Source organism: Trematosphaeria pertusa, assembly GCF_010094035.1.
Source record: "Trematosphaeria pertusa strain CBS 122368 unplaced genomic scaffold BU26scaffold_8, whole genome shotgun sequence".
Classification (NCBI taxonomy): Eukaryota; Fungi; Ascomycota; class Dothideomycetes; order Pleosporales; family Trematosphaeriaceae; genus Trematosphaeria; species Trematosphaeria pertusa.
Window position 1 is genome coordinate 1792551 of NW_022987219.1, and position 16989 is coordinate 1809539.

The 16989-nt window shown below is 56.3% G+C and overlaps 8 protein-coding genes across 8 annotated transcripts; 4 read left to right on the forward strand and 4 right to left on the reverse strand.

Annotated features, from left to right (window-relative positions):
• Positions 1–225: 225 nt before the first annotated feature.
• On the forward strand, positions 226–1149 carry BU26DRAFT_428205 (glycoside hydrolase family 17 protein; the record flags this gene model as incomplete). The annotated part of the gene is made up of 1 exon (XM_033823770.1): positions 226–1149. A coding segment is annotated over one exon (924 nt), but the record flags the coding sequence as incomplete, so codon positions are not given.
• A 1051-nt stretch (positions 1150–2200) lies between these two features.
• BU26DRAFT_336132 (putative gibberellin 20 oxidase) lies at positions 2201–3719 on the reverse strand. Its single transcript, XM_033822249.1, has 3 exons — positions 3127–3719; positions 2976–3073; positions 2201–2917 (listed from the first exon to the last, which is right to left on the reverse strand). The coding sequence occupies exons 1-3, from the start codon at positions 3570–3572 to the stop codon at positions 2454–2456; spliced, it is 1008 nt and encodes a 335-aa protein (XP_033683496.1). The 5' UTR covers positions 3573–3719; the 3' UTR covers positions 2201–2453.
• Positions 3720–4389: 670 nt separating this feature from the next.
• On the reverse strand, positions 4390–6840 carry BU26DRAFT_336140 (uncharacterized protein). The gene is made up of 2 exons (XM_033822250.1): positions 6675–6840; positions 4390–6619 (listed from the first exon to the last, which is right to left on the reverse strand). The coding sequence occupies exons 1-2, from the start codon at positions 6741–6743 to the stop codon at positions 4655–4657; spliced, it is 2034 nt and encodes a 677-aa protein (XP_033683497.1). The 5' UTR covers positions 6744–6840; the 3' UTR covers positions 4390–4654.
• A 235-nt stretch (positions 6841–7075) lies between these two features.
• On the forward strand, positions 7076–8774 carry BU26DRAFT_565886 (uncharacterized protein; the record flags this gene model as incomplete). Its single annotated transcript, XM_033833446.1, has 4 exons — positions 7076–7200; positions 7256–7324; positions 7375–8224; positions 8274–8774. 4 exons carry the CDS (start codon positions 7076–7078, stop codon positions 8772–8774), a joined length of 1545 nt encoding a protein of 514 aa, XP_033683498.1.
• A 361-nt stretch (positions 8775–9135) lies between these two features.
• Positions 9136–10131, forward strand: BU26DRAFT_336152 (uncharacterized protein). The gene has a single exon (XM_033822251.1). It carries the CDS (start codon positions 9427–9429, stop codon positions 9949–9951), a length of 525 nt encoding a protein of 174 aa, XP_033683499.1. The 5' UTR covers positions 9136–9426; the 3' UTR covers positions 9952–10131.
• BU26DRAFT_520172 (peptidase C45 acyl-coenzyme A:6-aminopenicillanic acid acyl-transferas-like protein) lies at positions 9974–11568 on the reverse strand. The gene is made up of 3 exons (XM_033829236.1): positions 11485–11568; positions 11052–11372; positions 9974–10979 (listed from the first exon to the last, which is right to left on the reverse strand). Exons 1-3 carry the CDS (start codon positions 11518–11520, stop codon positions 10311–10313), a joined length of 1026 nt encoding a protein of 341 aa, XP_033683500.1. The 5' UTR covers positions 11521–11568; the 3' UTR covers positions 9974–10310.
• A 228-nt stretch (positions 11569–11796) lies between these two features.
• BU26DRAFT_336155 (carbohydrate esterase family 4 protein) lies at positions 11797–13188 on the forward strand. The gene is made up of 3 exons (XM_033822252.1): positions 11797–12127; positions 12202–12577; positions 12660–13188. The coding sequence occupies exons 1-3, from the start codon at positions 12072–12074 to the stop codon at positions 13152–13154; spliced, it is 927 nt and encodes a 308-aa protein (XP_033683501.1). The 5' UTR covers positions 11797–12071; the 3' UTR covers positions 13155–13188.
• A 652-nt stretch (positions 13189–13840) lies between these two features.
• On the reverse strand, positions 13841–16667 carry BU26DRAFT_531763 (uncharacterized protein; the record flags this gene model as incomplete). Its single annotated transcript, XM_033831051.1, has 12 exons — positions 13841–14290; positions 14345–14487; positions 14650–14750; positions 14802–14890; positions 14947–15130; positions 15182–15440; positions 15508–15765; positions 15815–15847; positions 15903–15972; positions 16102–16261; positions 16318–16555; positions 16607–16667. The coding sequence occupies 12 exons, from the start codon at positions 16665–16667 to the stop codon at positions 13841–13843; spliced, it is 2046 nt and encodes a 681-aa protein (XP_033683502.1).
• Between the last annotated feature and the right edge of the window lie 322 nt (positions 16668–16989).

Genomic DNA, 16989 nt, shown 5'->3' on the forward strand with positions numbered 1-16989 from the left:
GACTGATCGATGAACTCTATTGACACTAATTGTGCCGCCTTGAATGCCTCATTGAAGTCGTCATTCACGTTCTTCTACAATGACTATCAACCTTTCGTCGAGTCAAGTTCTCCTTCTCATGACTACTTCTTCTCCTTCATTTCATTATCCTTCCACAACCCTCCTGGACACTTCTCAGGCACTTAGACTCTCTCTTAAACACAGCACACCTTAACTTAACTGACGATGTTCCTGTCCTGCGCACTCCTTATCCTAGCCCAGTGGCTCACCCCAGCCGCGGCTACAGTGCACACCGGCTTTGCCTGCGGCGCATTCTGGAGCCAGTCGCAGGCGAAGACCAAAGAAGACTTCGTCCGCCAGTTCAACCTCGCCAAGAACCTCCCCGACGTCCCAGTCTCCTTCAACAGCGCCCGCCTCTTCCAAACCGCCCAGTGGCAGACGCAGAACGACCCAAGCGAAGCATTCGAAGCCGCCATCGAAACCAACACCACCCTCCTCCTCGGCATCTGGGTTTCCGCATCAGACAACGAACTCATTGCTCTGGACCATGCTTTCGAAAAGCACGGTCAGAAGCTCGCGGACCTGGTCGTCGGCATCTCTGTGGGCAATGAGGATATCTACCGCACCTCAGACATGTGCACGCAGAAGAACGGGGGGAAGCCATGCGATATGGCATACTCCGCGGACGAAATCAAAGCCAATATCTCAAGTGTCCGCTCAACGATTGCGCAAAAGCCTTGGATCAAGCTCTTCAAAGAACCGCCGCCTATCGGACACACCGATATCGCGCAATACGCTCCCCTCGAAGGGAGTGACTTCATCGGGATGACTGCATACCCGGTGTGGAACAAAGACTCGATCGAGAACGCGAACGAAAGCTTCTTCAACAGCCTCGCAGGTGTTCAGGAAAGGTCTGGCAACACGCCTGTGTGGATTACTGAGACGGGATGGCCCTCCTCGGGCTCTGGGGCTGATATATCGCCCCCCAGTCTTGAAAGCATGCAGGAGTACTGGACTAAGGTTGGCTGCTCGCTCTTCGGGAAGTATAACGTGTGGTGGTTTGAACTGGAGAGGGATACAGACGACGGCCTCGACTGGGGTATCATAGATATCCCCTCGCAGACGCCAAAGATCAAGGACCTGAGCTGCCCGGGCTTCTCGAACCCCGGAAATAGTACGCCTCCAAGCTCTCAGGCCCTATCGCCTGCCCCGGCACCGGGAAACACCCTCCCAAGTACCTTCACCACCCTCCCGAGTCCAGCACCATCCACCAACCCCATCTCGTCACTTCCCTCTTTCGTACTGCTACATCCCTCTTCCTCTCTATCATCCTCCGCTCCCGCACTCGGCACCTCCGTCCCCACCTCACCCTCCACCCCTAAAAACGCCTCAACACTCCACATCACCACCACCCCAATACCAGCAGCGCCTTCTTCTCTCCCACCCAACGGAGCAACAGTCCACATCACAACCACCGTACACGTCACCGTCCCACCAACGCCTGTAATAGCGAACCTCCCCGCACCCAACACCACCACCGCCGCCTCCGCAGCCTGCGTCACCGTTGCCGACATCTCCTGCAACGGGCACTACGTCCCCGTCGCCACGAACCCCGCCGGCCCAGACGGCAAGTGCGCGAGTCCGCCAGCGTACACAGACTGCACGGCGACGACGAGGGCGAACGCCACGGCGCATGCGCCTGCATCTACTCCCGCGGCACCCACGCCGCAACCCATCGGCATGACATCGAATGTGCCCGTTATCCTCCCCTCGAGCCAGACCTCCCTAGCCTCGCCATCCGCGCCGGCCGCGGCCGCGTCGCCTACGAAAGCGTGTCCGGCGTCGCAAACGGGTGGTTCGGCACTCGCACCAGCTGCACCGTCGACGCCGCTGGCAGGTTTTACTTTAGCCCCGTCGGTAGCTGCGCCAGGTGGTCCTTCGAGCTGATAAGTCTGGAGAAGGGGATTCCGCCTGCGAGCTCTATAGAGCTGCAGAAAAGGCATGGTGTTTCGAGTATGGTTAGTTTGGAAAGGGGCATGCGGGGGCGTCGGGTGTTGCGGTGCGGCGGGTTTGAGGGAGTGGAGGAGCTTCTTTTGATGCGGCGGCATCATATGGAGTGGTGGCAGGCGTGTGAGTAGCTTGGTGTTCTGCAGGTCTATGTTGTTTTGTGGCTTAGCGTGCATGTTCCTAGTGTTGTTTGGCGAGTCGAGATATCAGCAGGATTGATTGATAGATTCAGGATTGTGGTTCTGGGGGTTAATTTGGATAAGGGCGCTGTAATGTTCTTACGAAGCATGAATTTGCGACTATGGTCTTGGTCGGTGGCTTCCACCTGGTTCCTGTGTGAGTATCTTAAATGCGCCAACATTCCCGATCTGATCCAGGCCTTTGCTCGATGTATGTATGGCTTGTAAATGCTGCATTGATGCGGCTCCCGGATGCGGTTCGATCATTCAAGCCTTCTGCTCAATATATGTCCCGCCGGCCCCATAGCTCTGCACGTATCTCTTCACAATATGCTCCTCCACCCTCAACGGCTCATACGCCGGACTCTCTCCTTCAGGCACACACCCCGGCAACGCCTCAACTATCATGTCCAAAGCGCCATCGTTGAAGAACGCACAGCTGTACCGGTCCGTGCGACTCAATAAGCTGATCACTCTATGCATGGTGCTCCGGTACCGGTTGTTCGTCCATCGTTCCATAAGATCGCCAATGTTGCAAACGTAGGCGCCGGCGATGGGTGGTACTGGGTGCCATGTGCCGGTGCGCTTGTGTAGGACTTCGAGACCGCCGACGGTGTCTTGGAGAAGGAGGGTGAGGGCGCCGAAGTCGGTGTGTGCGCCGACGCCGCGGGTGCGGCCTGCGGCGTCGGGCGGGGTTGGGGGGTAGTGGTGCGCGCGGCAGAGGCAGATGCCTGGGTGTAGGGTGTTAGTTTGGGATCGAATATGGAAGTAGATGAGTGGAGGGCGTACCATTGGGGTCCGAAGCAAAGTAATCAAAATATGTCCGGTCCAGTCCCAAGCTCAGAGCCATGAGCTGGAACATGGCTTTGCTGAGAGAATGTACTGCCCTGAGCAGCAATCAATCAGTGACGTCTCCATCACATGGGCCTCGTACACTCGCCAGAAATACTCCATATATGCCTCCTGAAAACCCGGCAAAACACTATCCTCAGGCCACTGATTCGGACCAGCCAGAAACCTCCCCAATGGTCGCTCCGGCCTCACGCTAAACCCCTCCTTCTGATCCGTCGTCGCATTATCATCCAACTCATCCAGCTTCTGCCCTCCTACCCTTTCATACCCTCTGTAACAGGGACTATTGGTCTGACTCAGCTTCTCCTTCTCTTCAAGCGGCAGGGCGAAGAACTTGGCAATCGCATCTAGGAACTTCTTCTGGGTCGATTCAGGAACCGAATGGCCGATGACCTGCAGGAAGCCCTGGTTCTCACATGCAGCGCGCAGTTCTGCGGCACAGGCAGCCGTTGCTGTTGGGTCGCCGGCAAGATAGCCTGAGATGTCGATGACGGGGATGGCGACTTCCGAGGTGGAATCTTCGATACTGCCCATGGCGGGTGCCGTGTTACGGTGGACTGTCCAACGAGAAGCTGCTGGGAGGCTCCTCGATTGATATCAGGTTTTCACTTGAAGTTGAGATAAGGCTCTCATTCGATCGATCCTTCCGCGGACCATTCATGCTTAACTGCTGTGCCACGCTGGCCATGCGGTCTGCGGGGAACAACGGTCATCCATCGTGACGGGTCCTCTGCGGAGTTGCACGCTGTTGGCTGTCGCTATCAACATATCAATTGTGGGTCACAGCGGGTAACGCCCCGCGCGGGGCGCAATCCCTGATAAAGTCCCTCAGACCTTCATGCTCCTTCCTATTCTTGAAACGTCACGTTGGGTTCGCTGGACGTCTCTTGCGTCTCTTGCCGCGCTCTCGCCCATCCCACCTCGGCTGCATACAAGCGCACGTCGAAAATCAGTTGCGAGTGTCGCTGCTAATTCCTTTTTTCGCCAGGCATCCGCCTTCCCCGCGACCTCGCATCCATAGCCTCGGAAATAAACTGCGAAGTGTGAATGCCAAGCTGTTAGGTACATGAGTTGTACCAATCGCATCGCGGCGGATGGTTGACTGGTCTCCGCTCGCCTATCGTTGGCGGATTTCGGGCCGCACCAGGCCCTGTGCGGGAATGAGCGACTTCGGAACACAGCGCACCGAAACAAGGGGAGACGACATCGGCATTTGCGTTTGCCATGATGCCTTCTTTTGTCAATTAAAGGACAATGACCATCGGAAGGCCTGAGCTGCTACTGCGACTGTGGCAAAGTTCAGGTGATGAACGCGTTGACGCCTGACCCTACGCCTAGTTGCAGGGGTGGTTCCACAAGCAGATGTGAAGAATGTTGGGGTGGAAAACGGACTGACCGCGTCGCCTAATAATTGGTATCGTGTGTCGTCATTTACCTGCAATCGAACCAGAAAGCTGTGCTGGGCATGCCAACTTGGGAATGCAACCCCGCCAAAGCCTTGCATCCGCAGAACACCGATATACCGCCCAAGAGCCCAAGGTGGAGCCGCCCAGCTGACGCCCATATTGTGTTATTGGGAAGACATGATAAATGAGATACGAAAGAGGCGACGCGCTTCAAAGCTGTGCCGTCGGAACAAACTTCTGATCCATCTCGGAGATGGGTTCCATGAAGTTCAAGCTGAACTCTGTGTTCCAATCATGTGGTGGGTTGTATGCATATGCCCCGAGCGATTCGGTTGCGTCGGCGGTCGTGGTTGGGTTGAGAGCGGTCAAGAAATTCAATGCGTCGAAGTCGGCGGCTGCGCAGCCGTAGAGGCCGCCCACTACGTCTCCCATAGGCGCAGGGGGTTGTGGATGTGGTACGAAGTTGCTTGCTTTTTGCGCCAGGAAATCCGCGTACTCTTTCTTGATAGGCGCCAGCAGACGCTCATATTCTTCCAAACAGCGCGTCGCAGCTGTCCATCGCTCGGCAATGGTCAAGAAGCACTTGGAGAAGGTGCTCATCCACTCCTCGACGTCGCACCATGTGTGCCTCTCCGATATCTCTTGCTTGCAGCGTTGCAGGGCCTGAAGGAAGTTGACGGCACAGTTGAACACGTGGTGACAAGGGTGAAACACGTATTTGATCCTCCCAAAGTCGGCGTTGGACTGCTGCCAGTACCCATCTGCCACCTTGACAGCATTGCTGAAAACTGTCAGCAGCTGATTGGTGGTTGGCGAAGGATTACGCCGCGAGGGGCGGTAAAGGTTGACGAAGATGTATGGCACCGCAATATCAGAGTACAGCGTCATTTCTTTCCATCGTGCGTCAAAACCGGGGTCTTTGTTGGCGTGCGCAGATCCATATAGTTCGGCGCGCCATGCAAGGATAGCGGCTTCACACCGCTGCATCCACTGCTCCATCGAAGCGCATTCTTTGGGGATAGGCTCGCCGTGAAAGAGCACCGAAAAGATCTCCGCTTCGATTAGCCGAAACTGACATATCCGTCTCGATGTAAATTTCGAAACGCGCCCGTTAAGATCTATGCCGGTTTGTGTGATGGCTGTATCGTCGACCTCTACCGGGAAGGCGACTTCGATGTTCCGAATCGCCAGGTTGATGGGCCGTGTAAAAATACAACAGACTCCAACCTCCATTTCCCAGGCGCACCAGAACAGTCTCCGCCTCATGTCGCGCTCGTATGCTGAAATCCTCGCGTCGTTGGGTAGCTCCTGATGGAGGCCAAGGTCAATGACAGCCTGGCTTATAAGGCCAGTCAAGAGCCAGAGATCGGCCATGGTCGGATTAAGGAATATGTACTGGGTTAGCAGTAGAATTGCCTGGAGTCCGCTAATATCGTTCGTCGCAACATCTGGAATCCACTGCATCGCTTGTCGAACGAGATTGTGGGCGGCGTTGTTCGCCTTCTTTTGCTTAGTCCTTGCGGCTGTGGAGAGCGAGATGGCCATGATAATGCTCACAATGTAGCGATTTCGCGGAGAATCCTGACCGGGATTGATGGCAGGGTGGTATATCGAGTTGAAAGCAGCAGTGACGTGATTCCTATGGTAGATGGGATATTGCGTAATGACGCGGTCCAGGTAGTTGTGGAAGAGGCCGTTCGCGGTTTTGTGATCGATGCTGTCTAAATAATTCGTGGCGGGCTGCGGATTGATGATGGACCTCGGGTGGCTCGCATCCAGATCGGTAGCTCCCACAGGGCCCTTCTTAGAGGGAAGCTGGGTCCCTTTAACGACGCAGCTCAGAATGGGCCTCGTTTTGGAGATGCCAAGGAAGGAAGGAGTGATGTCCTCCATGACCTGGTTGACGAGGCTGTCGGCGTAGGTGCACTTTTCCGCGCCCCACTGGCCTGAGTGGCCTTCAGACTCATGAGAGGCGGCCGGAGAAGGGAAGGCAACGCCTGGGGGGCCTGCGCGCCGGAGCGCTGTCGGACTCCTGGGGTCCTCGAGGCTGGCAATGTGCATTTCGAGATAATCCGCGATGCTGCGGGGCGCTTCCCTCTGCGTCGATGAGTCGAAGCCCACACAGGCGACGCCTGCGTCAACACAGCGCGTGCAGGCGGGCACCTTGCCATCACACTGTGCACCGGTTAGTGATTTGGAACGGCCAATTAGCGAGGCCGAATTGGGATACCGAGAGCTTGCGTTTGCGGCAGCGGGCGCAGGCGAGCACTCGCCGGCGGACTTTGGTGCGGTTCTGCATCGTGGAAGAGGACGGTGGTGCGCGTCGAAGCAGGCGTCGAGGGCGCAGCGGTCATGGCGGTGCCGGCGGAAGGGTGTGGAGGTGTGGAGGTGTGAGGGTCGGCTTGAGGCGTGCGGGATGCGCTCCCCAGTCATGGGCAGGCGCGCAGGCGAGGTTCATCCTTGGCGCTGCGGCCGGCGCGCCTAGCCCGAAGCGGCAAGGACCGGTCCGATAAGAATTGCGCCAGTCCCGCCCCTCAGATGCCTAGGCGCCTCATGCCTCACGTCCTCCGGCGAACGCCTCTGCCCTGCCCTCTCTCGAACGACAGCGCCGCATGCGCACGATGGGGAGCCATGTCGACCGCCTCGCCCAATCCGCCCGCCGACATCGACCTTGACGCGCTTATCCAGAGCCTGCCGGCGTGCAAGCGCTGTCGCGATTGCCGCCGCGGCTGCGACACGCTGCTCCCCAAGTGCAGGTATGTAGCCTGCGCGCGGTGACTTCTGTCGGCGCCAGTGTGCTCACAGCAACAGGCAATGCACCAAGGCCGGCGTCGAGTGCATGTTCTACGACCACGGCCGCAATGAGTTTCTTCCTCGAAGGTGCGTAGTTGTCCCGCTGTCGTTGCACTACAGGCCGCTGAGCTGCGCAGTTACATCGCGGAGCTAGTCGATCACGTGCGCAGAATCTCTGCGCGCAACAACCCCTCGCCCGCCGATTCGGGCGGGACGCCCCAGGAGTCGAACGCCGCCGCGACTATCAAGACGGAATCCGTCATCTCCGATGTCCAGCATCACTATGAGCACCACTTCGCGTATGCAGGCGACAGCTACCGCTACCTAGGCGCCGAGTCTTGCCTAGTCAAATCCCCCAGGCTCCAAACTGCCACAATTCAGCCCCCTCTTGGTGAAGACGACGACGACTGGCAGCTGTCTTGGAAGCAAACTCCAGCGAAGAACTATGAGCTGGTGGATGTCTATCTCAATATCATCCAGCCACTGTATCCCATTCTGGACCTATCCGCTCGCTATCTCGCGCCAGAGCCACCGCCAGATCTCACCGACACGGAGCTCTTCAACCTCAACATGGCCTGCTCCATTGCTTGCCATGTCATGCCGAGCACGCATCGGCGAAGACATCCGCACCATCTGTGGAATGCTACTGGTCGGCTATCGTACCATCAGGGCAACTCTCTCAAGTATCGGAACATCGCGATAACGTATTTTGCGCAAGCTATGGACCGCCTTGAGGCTTCCACCATGGAGCCCACAATAGACACGCTGAGGGCCGTGCTGCTGCTCGCCATCAACAGCCTGTTCGATCCCAAATCGGGAAATATCGGCCAGCAAGTAGCTCTGGCAACGAGACTCGCATTGGCCTTGGAGCGTGCAGAGCTAGGGCCCAAAGACACGGAAATACTTCGATACATGCACTCGACTATTTTCAGCTTGGAGAACGAGCTTGCATCCACGCTAGACCGCCCTGCGACGTTCCCTGAGCCTGTAAGCATCCGCCGCGTACATCTTTCTGTATCGTACTCACGAATCATAGGAATGGGAACTTTGCTTCGACAAAGCGAGGCCTGCTGACTATCTCTGTTCGCTCTTCCGTCTCCAGCATCGTTTCCGCAAGGGCGACCACGCCGCCAAGCAAGCCGTCAAGAAGCTCCTGCCGCTTCTCGACGAAAAGAGTGAGCTGCTCCCGGGCTTACGCACCGCCCTCCATCAGACCCATCTGCTTTTGAATCCGTGCTGGGGCAGCGCGTGGTATGTTCTTGAAGCTGTCGTCAGCCCCGACAGCGTTCACATCTTCTTGACGCCGCACTGGGTGTATCGCGCAGGCACAGTCCTCATCCAGAACATGTCAGCCATCCTTGGCGGCAATCTCATTCAATTATACTCAAACGCCCTCCTTGTTCTTGAACTCTCTTCCTGGAAATGGCCCAGCTCAGCGTCCCTCTCAGCCTCTCTCGCCGACCTCATGCAGCACATGAAGATGAAATACCGGCCCGAATGGGAGGGCACTTTGACTCATTACGACGTAAGGATATGAACTCTGGAGCGAGCCACGGCTTCCATCTACCGACAAAAGTATTAATCTCCTATTCAGATCCGATGCTAGGAATGTCCTCACCTGTGAAGGTGTTCCAGAGTTCATCCATCCGACCGATCCTCGCTTCGACCTCCGCCATAATGTCCGCCGCTGTTCGCCATCTGGAATACATGCACTCGATGAGGCTGCGTTCGTAGGTCGCTGCGCTGGTCTAGAAGTATTCGGTGCTTGCATGCGCTCTTGCGGTGAACTCTTTGAGTAGCCTCTCTAGCTTTGCGGCAACCTCCATGTACTCAACTGTGGCGTGGGAAGTCGCATTCTCTGACTGCGCTTCAGCGCGGTTGTGGGAGTGCTTGAGCTCTTCGTCAGCTCCAAGGTCGGAGACTGGTCCTTTGCCCTCGTTCTGATCTTCTTCGCTCCTGTTTTTGCGTCCCTTCGCGCCTCCATCGCCCATTGGTTCTTCACATCCTTCACGCTCGCCCACTGCGGGTTGGACAGCTCCATCGCGATCAGTCTGGCTCTCTTGACTAATTTCCTTCTGTGGGTCTTGAACCTCGTGGATTTCCAGAGTACTTTCGTCATCGATAAAGGCATCGCCGTGACCGATATCCGCTTGGCTTCCAGTCGTATCTTGTTCGTCGTCGGCATCGCCATGCTCCTCCTCCGCTGCATTGCCTACACAGTCGTCGCCTGTATTGGAGCCATCTTCTCGAGACTCACCGCTCCATTGTTCACTAGGGCTGTTCTGCACTCATCGACTTTCTCTTCTCCCACTGTTTCGACATCGGCTAGGACGTCATCTTTCGTCTCTTCCTCTATCTCAGCCTCAACTCCGCCTATTCCGCCATTCGGCCGAAACTTGTCGTGTACAGCGTTCATCGCTGACCTGATGTTCACCTCTTCCTCCTCGTCCTCCACCCCTCCCATGTTCGCATCCCGAATCTTGTGGAAGACTCGGTTCAGCACGTCGTCTACGGAGGAATACCCCAGCCCATCGGCGGCGCCGTTGTTGACTGTGCATTGGCAGATGAGCTCTCGGATGTTCTCGAAGGTGGCTTGGATAGTTCGGACGCGGCTGTTGGAGATGGGTACGTGGCCTGGTTCGGACGGCGTCGTGCAGGCACTGTGGGGAGGGGGGATTACGACATGGAAGCCACGGATAATGCGAGATGAGTAACGACTGGTGTATATAGAAGCCTTATATAGGAACAGTCTGCCGCCATTTGGCGCACATGTTTGACTCTGCACGTGATACTGTTATGCCTTTCGAAGTATTCCAAGGTTCCTAGTTGAGCGCATGTGACGCAGACCGCGGCGCAGGCTCCTGGCTACGCTCTGATATCGCTTCGTCTGACGGGGCCCCGTGCAATCCGTGTAACAACACAGCGCATTCTAGAGACTCGTGTTTGGCGCCTAAAGGTTACGCTATCCACTTCTAGGTAACTAGACACCTAAAGCCCACGATACTGAAGTCTCCCTTTCCTAAATTATCAGACAAAGCAACATCTGTGCCCGCATACACCTATCCTCCTCTCCTCACAACGACAGCGTGACCGTCTCTTCAACCTGCGTCGGCCTGCCCATCCTCAGCACTCCCGTCCTACTCTTCAAATCCATCAATATATTAAACAGCGTCCCACTGCCACTCTCCGGCGTCTCGACCCGGCAAATCGCGCCGGGCAGATGCTGCTCGTCTTCAAACAGCCGGCTCACCTCCTCCCAGCCGGGCTCGCTGCCCAGCTTCGCGCAGTTCTGCATCATAGTGCGCACTCGCACCGGCGAGTCCTTGAGCCACACGGTGTCCACCTCCCCCGGATGCTCTTCCAGCAGGTGGTTCGCGTGCACAACGCGGCCCCCGGCGTCCGGCCGACACTGCGCAAACGTGCTCTTGGTGAACTCCAGGCCCACGGCGGTGTGCGCGTCCGCGACGAGGATGTGCGCGCTCGCAGCCATGCCGTGGCTCTCTAGCTTTTGCACGGCTTCCGCCGCGCTGCGGCTCTCGAGCGCCATGCGCAGGCCGAAGTGCACGGGCAGCCGCGAGGCGTCGACGCCGGGCGCTTTTATCGCGTTGAGCAGCGTGCCGACGCCGTGGCTGTTGAAGCCGATTTTGCCGAGGATGCCGGCTTCTGTGATTTGGAGGATGGTGGGTTTGGAGGGTTGCGAGATGTGGGTGAGGATCAGGTTGGGGGACTGCGCGGTCATCCACTGGGGTTTGAGTTAGCGGATGGTTCTTTTTGGAGGGAGGGGGAGGACTGCGGATGGAAGAAAGGAACGCACATCCCAGTTCTGCCCCAGGTATGCCCTCTTCTCTGTATGCCACGCCAGCGCCGTACACCCGTCGCTGAACAGGCCGAAGTTTATCTCCGTCCGCACATTGATGGCGACGATGTCGAGCAAGTCTCGCCCTGAACCATCGGCGATGCCGCGCATTTCCTCATGGTACGCAGGCCATTTCTCCCTCGCAGCTTGCTCGAACTTTTCAGCGTTGGAAAGCACCTGTGGCCATTCTTGCTTGCAGTTCTTCTGGAAGAGGCTGGCGTAGAAGGCGATGCAGCGGTCGATTTCGGCGCGCGCGGCGGTGCCGTGCTGGTGCCCGATCTGGAGGCATGTGAGCCGGGCCGTGGTGTTGCATTGCGCATTGAAGGCTTTGGTATGGAGAGAGAGTAGAGCTGTTGGGGAGAACTGTGTATGACGTCACTAACATACATACCTCGTAAGGCGTCCCTTTGCACTCAACGAACAGCATTTTCTTTCTTTTCCGAATTTCTCCAAAGGGATTATTCAGACAGACGCCCGTGCCCCCAGCTCCCTGAATAATATACAGCTTGCCGTGCCGCCGCCCGTTTATCTCCAGCGCATCCCCGAACGAACCCCACCCATGCACGACGTCGGCTGCCCCTCATCGCGCCCAACTCCGCATTCGATCAACATCACGCCCTCCCCCCCTTGCACTTTGATTTACTTTCGCCCCGGAGAACGTCGCTTGCATGCACGCAAGTGATTTCAGACAGACGGCATTGCCACATTGAGCATTTCCCTGCGACGTTATAGGCCGGTTCCGGATGTAATCCCGCTGAGGGGGACGGTGTTGCGCGCTCGCTGGTGTCGGATGCAGGCACCAAGCTGTGGGATCGTGACGGCGCGTTCCTGTCGCCGTGGAGTGGAGCTCCTGGGCTTCCTTGATAAGATGATGGGTCCGCACTCCCTGGCTTTGAGGCAGCCTGTGCGAGTCGCGTGGCTTCTATTTCTCTTGTTGGACGCTTTAGCTGCGATTGGAACGCTCGAACACGCCTCAATATGCCCAAGCGCGTTCTCTGCTCCTACGGCATTGATATCGATGCCGTCTCTGGCTGGTGGGCTTCCACCCTCCCTAGCCCCCTCCGTCTGCTCCCTCGAAGGGCATCCCCGTCTAACCCCCTAAACCCAGGATCAACACGCGCGACGGCTCGCCCGCCAATCCCACCGACGTCTCGCGCGGCGTCTTCGGCGCAACCGTCGGCATTGACCGTCTCCTGAAGCTCTGGGACAAGTATAACATCAAAGCCACCTGGTTCACGCCCGCGCACAGCGCCGAGTCCTTCCCCAGCCAGATCAAGAAGATCGCATCAAAGGGGCACGAGATCGGCCTGCACGGCTACACGCACGAGTTTGTGTCGACGCTGAGCGAGCAGCAGCAGCGCGATGTGCTGGACAAGAGCATCAAGGTGCTGACCGAGATCACGGGGAAGCGGCCACGGGGCTGGACGGCACCGGCTTGGTCCACATCCAAAGAGACCATCAAGCTGCTCGAAGAGTTCGGCATCGTACGCACACCCCCTGCCCCACCCGCAAAACACACAAATTCAACAGACACAAAAGCCACGCAGCGCTGATATAGAAAGCCAGGAATACGATCACTCCTTCATGCACCACGACTCGCAGCCCTACTACGCCCCCGCGCCACACCTCTCCACGCACACCGAAACCGACACCAGCAAGCCCGCCGCGCACTGGATGACGCCCATGAGCACGCTGCGCGCCAGCAGCGTTGTCGAAGTCCCCGCAAACTGGCACCTGGACGACTGGCCGCCGTTCCAGCTCTCGCTCACGCAGGCCTCGACGCACGGCTACGTCGACACGGCGACCATCGAGCGCCTCTGGAAAGAGCAGTTCGAGTACCTGTACCGTGAGTGCCCCGAGGACGGCGGCAGCTTCGTGTTTCCCATCTCTATCCATCCCCAGGTCAGCGGGAAGCCGCAGGTCATCCTGCTGCATGAGCGCTTTATCGAGTGGGTCAATGGGCATGAGGGCGTCGAGTGGGTGACTATGGAGCAGATTGTGGATGAGTTTAAGGCGGGGAGGTTGGGTGGGGTTAGTGTGGAAGGGGGAGCGGATGTCTGAGGAGACGGGGATGGGATGGCGCTGGGGTTGAGGTCGAGATGGTTTTGATTGGGATTGAAAGCGCAGTCTAGCGCCGCTGCTCTGATGCAAGACTCGCAAACTCTTCTCCTCCTGCCATCGTGTTTGTTTCTAGCATGATATTTAAAAAATTCGGAGGCTCCACCTCTACATACCTTTCTCTCCCCCTCTTCCCATGACACACTCTCCTATACTCCCACCCCTCCCAGTACGCCTCCCGTAATCCTCCCCTCTATCTCCCGCCCAATAACAACTCCCATCACCTACGTGATTGCATTACCCTACCCTACCCTGCCTAGGAGCGCGTGCATGGGATCTCCACCCGAGACTTCCAACTCGGCGGAGCAAGGCGCGAGCCGGCGTGCGTCGGAGTACGACACTCACCGCCACCACGCACGCGAAAGGGATCCGTCCCGATTCAGTAATCTACCACGCCGTTATCCCCGGGGCGGGCGCGGAACTCCGAAACTCTCCGCAATTGCTTTATGGCTGACGGCTGTGCGGCGGGTTAATCTGATTCGTGGTTAGCTGTCGGCTTAGTGATCTGCGTTAATTGCTGCGTGCTGCTTGTTTCGACGACATGCTTTTGTTTTGTCACCGGGTGAGATGTTGGTATACAGTATGGTGTTTTATTGGAGCAATATACCGACTGTGGGCTGCTCGTGAGTTCAAGTCCGCTCCTCCGCCTCCTGCGAGGGAACATTGTCCTTTACAAGGCAGCTCCAGAGCTCCCTCCAGAGCGGTCTTTCCATCCTCTTTGGCCGCTTCTTTAGCACGTTAACGATCCTTATCCTCTGCTCCGCTATCGCTTCTTTCTCTTCGATTTCGTCGAGCTGGTCCGGGGTCAACTCCATCACTTCCACGCCCGCATGCCGCTCCTGCCCTGCCTCGACATCTGGGCTGGCGAAACTGCAGTGCTTTACTTCGAGCTCGACTGCCCTCGGGAGCGCGGCCGGATCCGGAGCACCGGGTGGCGAAGGAGCGGTGGTTACGTAGCCTGAGGCAGATGCCAAGTTTTCGGGAATATAGTCGCTAGGGGTAAGGTCGCATAGCTCTACCCTGAAGGAGCGTGGAGATATGTATTTGTAGGATAGGTAGAAGGTCGCGAAGAGGAGGGGCTGCACACTGTCAGTCTCCGATATGGTGATTCAGCAAGGGAATGGGTTACTAACTCCAGAGTACGCCCCAAGGACGTCGCAGGCTAGAGCCACGTTTGACTTCAGGTTGCTCGTAGAAGTCAATCCGCCTTTCGCCCACAGGATATACAGAGGCGGAATGCCGGACCATACAGCCACGAAGGAACATCCCACGATCCCTAGAACGAAGTCAACGTAGCTCTCGAAGTATCCGCTCTTAAGTCTATGCCGTGAACAAATGCCCAATACGATGTCGCAAAACGCCCCTCGTATGGCATTTCAAACAACGATTGTACACACTTGGGCAAAGACATAGGCTTCGTACAGGGGCCTTAGCTTACCAATATAAGCCGGTATCGGTTGCCAACGCGACTTAAACATCCTCGAAATATAGAGAGGATCGTTACGGCTAAGGATCCCTCGTTTCTCAAGTCTCTCGAGCCTGGCAGAATCTTAGCGAGAGGATGCAAATTCAAGGCCGGCAGACTTTTACCCTGCTTTAAATCTTAGGAATGTAGCACATTCACAGATGTAGACACAAGCTACAGAGCCGGTAAAGAATAATGAGAGCGTCTGACGAGGCTGTATGGGCACGTGTCACTATCAGTCCCTCAGGCTGACAGATGTACTTAACTAACCTGAGAGTAAGCGTACTTGCTAAGACCTGCGAGGGAAATGAATCCGAAGACCGAGCAGAGAGCGATAGCCGCGAGAGGGGTGTGTCCGTTGTTGGTTTTGCCGAAAACATTGGCTATTTTTCTCGGCATATACTTTTGCGAAAGCACAAAGACACTTCGCGACGAGACATATAGTCCGGTGTTACTAATCGCATCAGCAGCAGTCTGGCGGCGTTGAAGTCGCGGAAGGACGTACGCAGCTGTGTAGGCGGATATGATAAAAAATAGGTCAAGTGCTTTCGAGATAGCATGCAAGGATGACGATTGGAGTGCAGCGACGAAAGGCGATAGCGACATGGTTCCACTACCTGCCGCCCAAATCTTCGGCAGATTTGGATCAGCGTAATTGACGTTGGCTGCACCAGACATGAGAATGAACGGGTAGAGCGTAAGTGGAACGAGGTAGACGAAAGACATCACTACTGGAACGTCTTTCCAGGGATTTCTTGCCTCGCCTTCAGTCATAGTCAGTGCACATGTTCAGCTCGGCCGAGTCCCATCATGAAGAAGATGCGCGCGTACCTGCTGTCATAGCAACCATTTCCCCACCCATGCAAGAGAACATGGCAAATGTGGAAGCCGTCCTACTCGACGCAGTTAGTCCTGTTCCCTGAAAAGTATTTGTGTGAGGTATAACTGACAAGAAAGCGAAAAGGCGTCCTCCAGGCCCCGGAATACCAAATTGCGTATCTGGGACGCTGCTGGATTGCAGGTAGGCTTCAGGCATGATTTGAAACCCGGCGGGTTTAAAGCCCGGTGTCAAGGCATAGGAGGTATAGTCTGCAGCGCTTAGATGGGTAATTAGGAATTGAAAGGAGGAATTACTCACTTCCGTGAAATGATCCCTGGCGAGGACCGCCACCTAGAGAAAAGCGGTCAGTTCAACTCTGGCTTCGGTCATGGGCTGCCTTCAATACCTCCAACATTGATGATGACCATCAAGATACAGACGAGCACAAAGAGGCTCAGCTTGTACACCATGATTACCTAAGGAAGTTTGAGCCATTGTAGACAAATGCGCAGTAGGACGAACCTACCCTCTCGATCTTGCCGTACAGCTGTTGTCGCGTAAGTTCTTGTCATCCAGCGAGAAGCTCGGTTAGTGGGGAAACATACTTGGACTCCGAGGCAATGAGAAAATGCCGTCAGGGCTACCAAAGCAACGTTGATTCCGACTTCCACCTTAGTCGAATGTCGTTCTGGTTTGTCCTTTAAAAGTGCTGTCAACTCCGCAGAGTACGCAGTTAACGTCGCCATTGAAAACACGTTCGCAAGGCTGGGGTATATTAGCTTCATAGGAGCTTTCTAGAGAACAAGCTGGAGCTTTCTTACGAGTATGAAGCGGCTACTGCAAATCCGCAGGCCGGATCAAGAAAATGATGCGGCAGATCAATCAATGATCCAGTACACGGGCGGCATGCCACCATCTCCGTAAGCGTATAAAGAACGCATGCAGCTGTGCCACCGGCAACGACATAGCTCAATGGTCCTCCTATGGATCCAGCAGTAGTGATCAGGGCGCCAGACATTACAAATAGACCGACGCCTACGTTCCCTGAGATGCCAATCCCTGACGTAGCCCGGATGAGCGTCATCTAGCCATGAAGGGTGGTAAACTTACCTGCGAGCTCGGGACGGTCGAGTGCTGGATCTAGATGCTCGAAGTGATTCTCGGCAGCCATTTTGTTGCAGAAAACTCAGGTCTATTCAGAATAAGCAAGAGCTAGAGCGCTGGCAGGAATCGAATATCGAACACTGGGCTTCTTTTATATTTCGATTGACAGGAAGAAGAACGTCCCGACAGACACGCAGGCATGCTCGGCATTTCCCCTACAGCAAGGTTCCCTAGCAGGCTGAGACACCCAAATTGGCGATACCCGCAGGAGGGGCGGGGGCTATGGTGAGTCCTGCGGGGAGCGATTCTGCCTCGCGGACGGATTTTCGCAGCCTGATCCAGCCCGCTATCATGTTAGTTACCCATTGGTTCCAGTTAGCGAGGGCTTT

Coding starts and splice junctions, on each gene's coding strand:
- BU26DRAFT_336152 (XM_033822251.1), top strand. CDS start 9,427: ATGCTCCTCCTCCGCTGCATTGCCTACACAGTCGTCGCCTGTATTGGA.
- BU26DRAFT_336155 (XM_033822252.1), top strand. CDS start 12,072: ATGCCCAAGCGCGTTCTCTGCTCCTACGGCATTGATATCGATGCCGTC. Junction 12,128..12,201: donor ATCGATGCCGTCTCTGGCTG/GTGGGCTTCCAC, acceptor CCCTAAACCCAG/GATCAACACGCGCGACGGCT. Junction 12,578..12,659: donor TGCTCGAAGAGTTCGGCATC/GTACGCACACCC, acceptor ATAGAAAGCCAG/GAATACGATCACTCCTTCAT.
- BU26DRAFT_520172 (XM_033829236.1), bottom strand. CDS start 11,520: ATGCTGTTCGTTGAGTGCAAAGGGACGCCTTACGAG. Junction 11,373..11,484: donor GCAAAGGGACGCCTTACGAG/GTATGTATGTTA, acceptor ACATGCCTCCAG/ATCGGGCACCAGCACGGCAC. Junction 10,980..11,051: donor ACCTGGGGCAGAACTGGGAT/GTGCGTTCCTTT, acceptor CTCAAACCCCAG/TGGATGACCGCGCAGTCCCC.
- BU26DRAFT_336140 (XM_033822250.1), bottom strand. CDS start 6,743: ATGCAGAACCGCACCAAAGTCCGCCGGCGAGTGCTCGCCTGCGCCCGC. Junction 6,620..6,674: donor GCCGCAAACGCAAGCTCTCG/GTATCCCAATTC, acceptor ACCGGTGCACAG/TGTGATGGCAAGGTGCCCGC.
- BU26DRAFT_336132 (XM_033822249.1), bottom strand. CDS start 3,572: ATGGGCAGTATCGAAGATTCCACCTCGGAAGTCGCCATCCCCGTCATC. Junction 3,074..3,126: donor GCATATATGGAGTATTTCTG/GCGAGTGTACGA, acceptor ATTGCTGCTCAG/GGCAGTACATTCTCTCAGCA. Junction 2,918..2,975: donor CTTTGCTTCGGACCCCAATG/GTACGCCCTCCA, acceptor CCCTACACCCAG/GCATCTGCCTCTGCCGCGCG.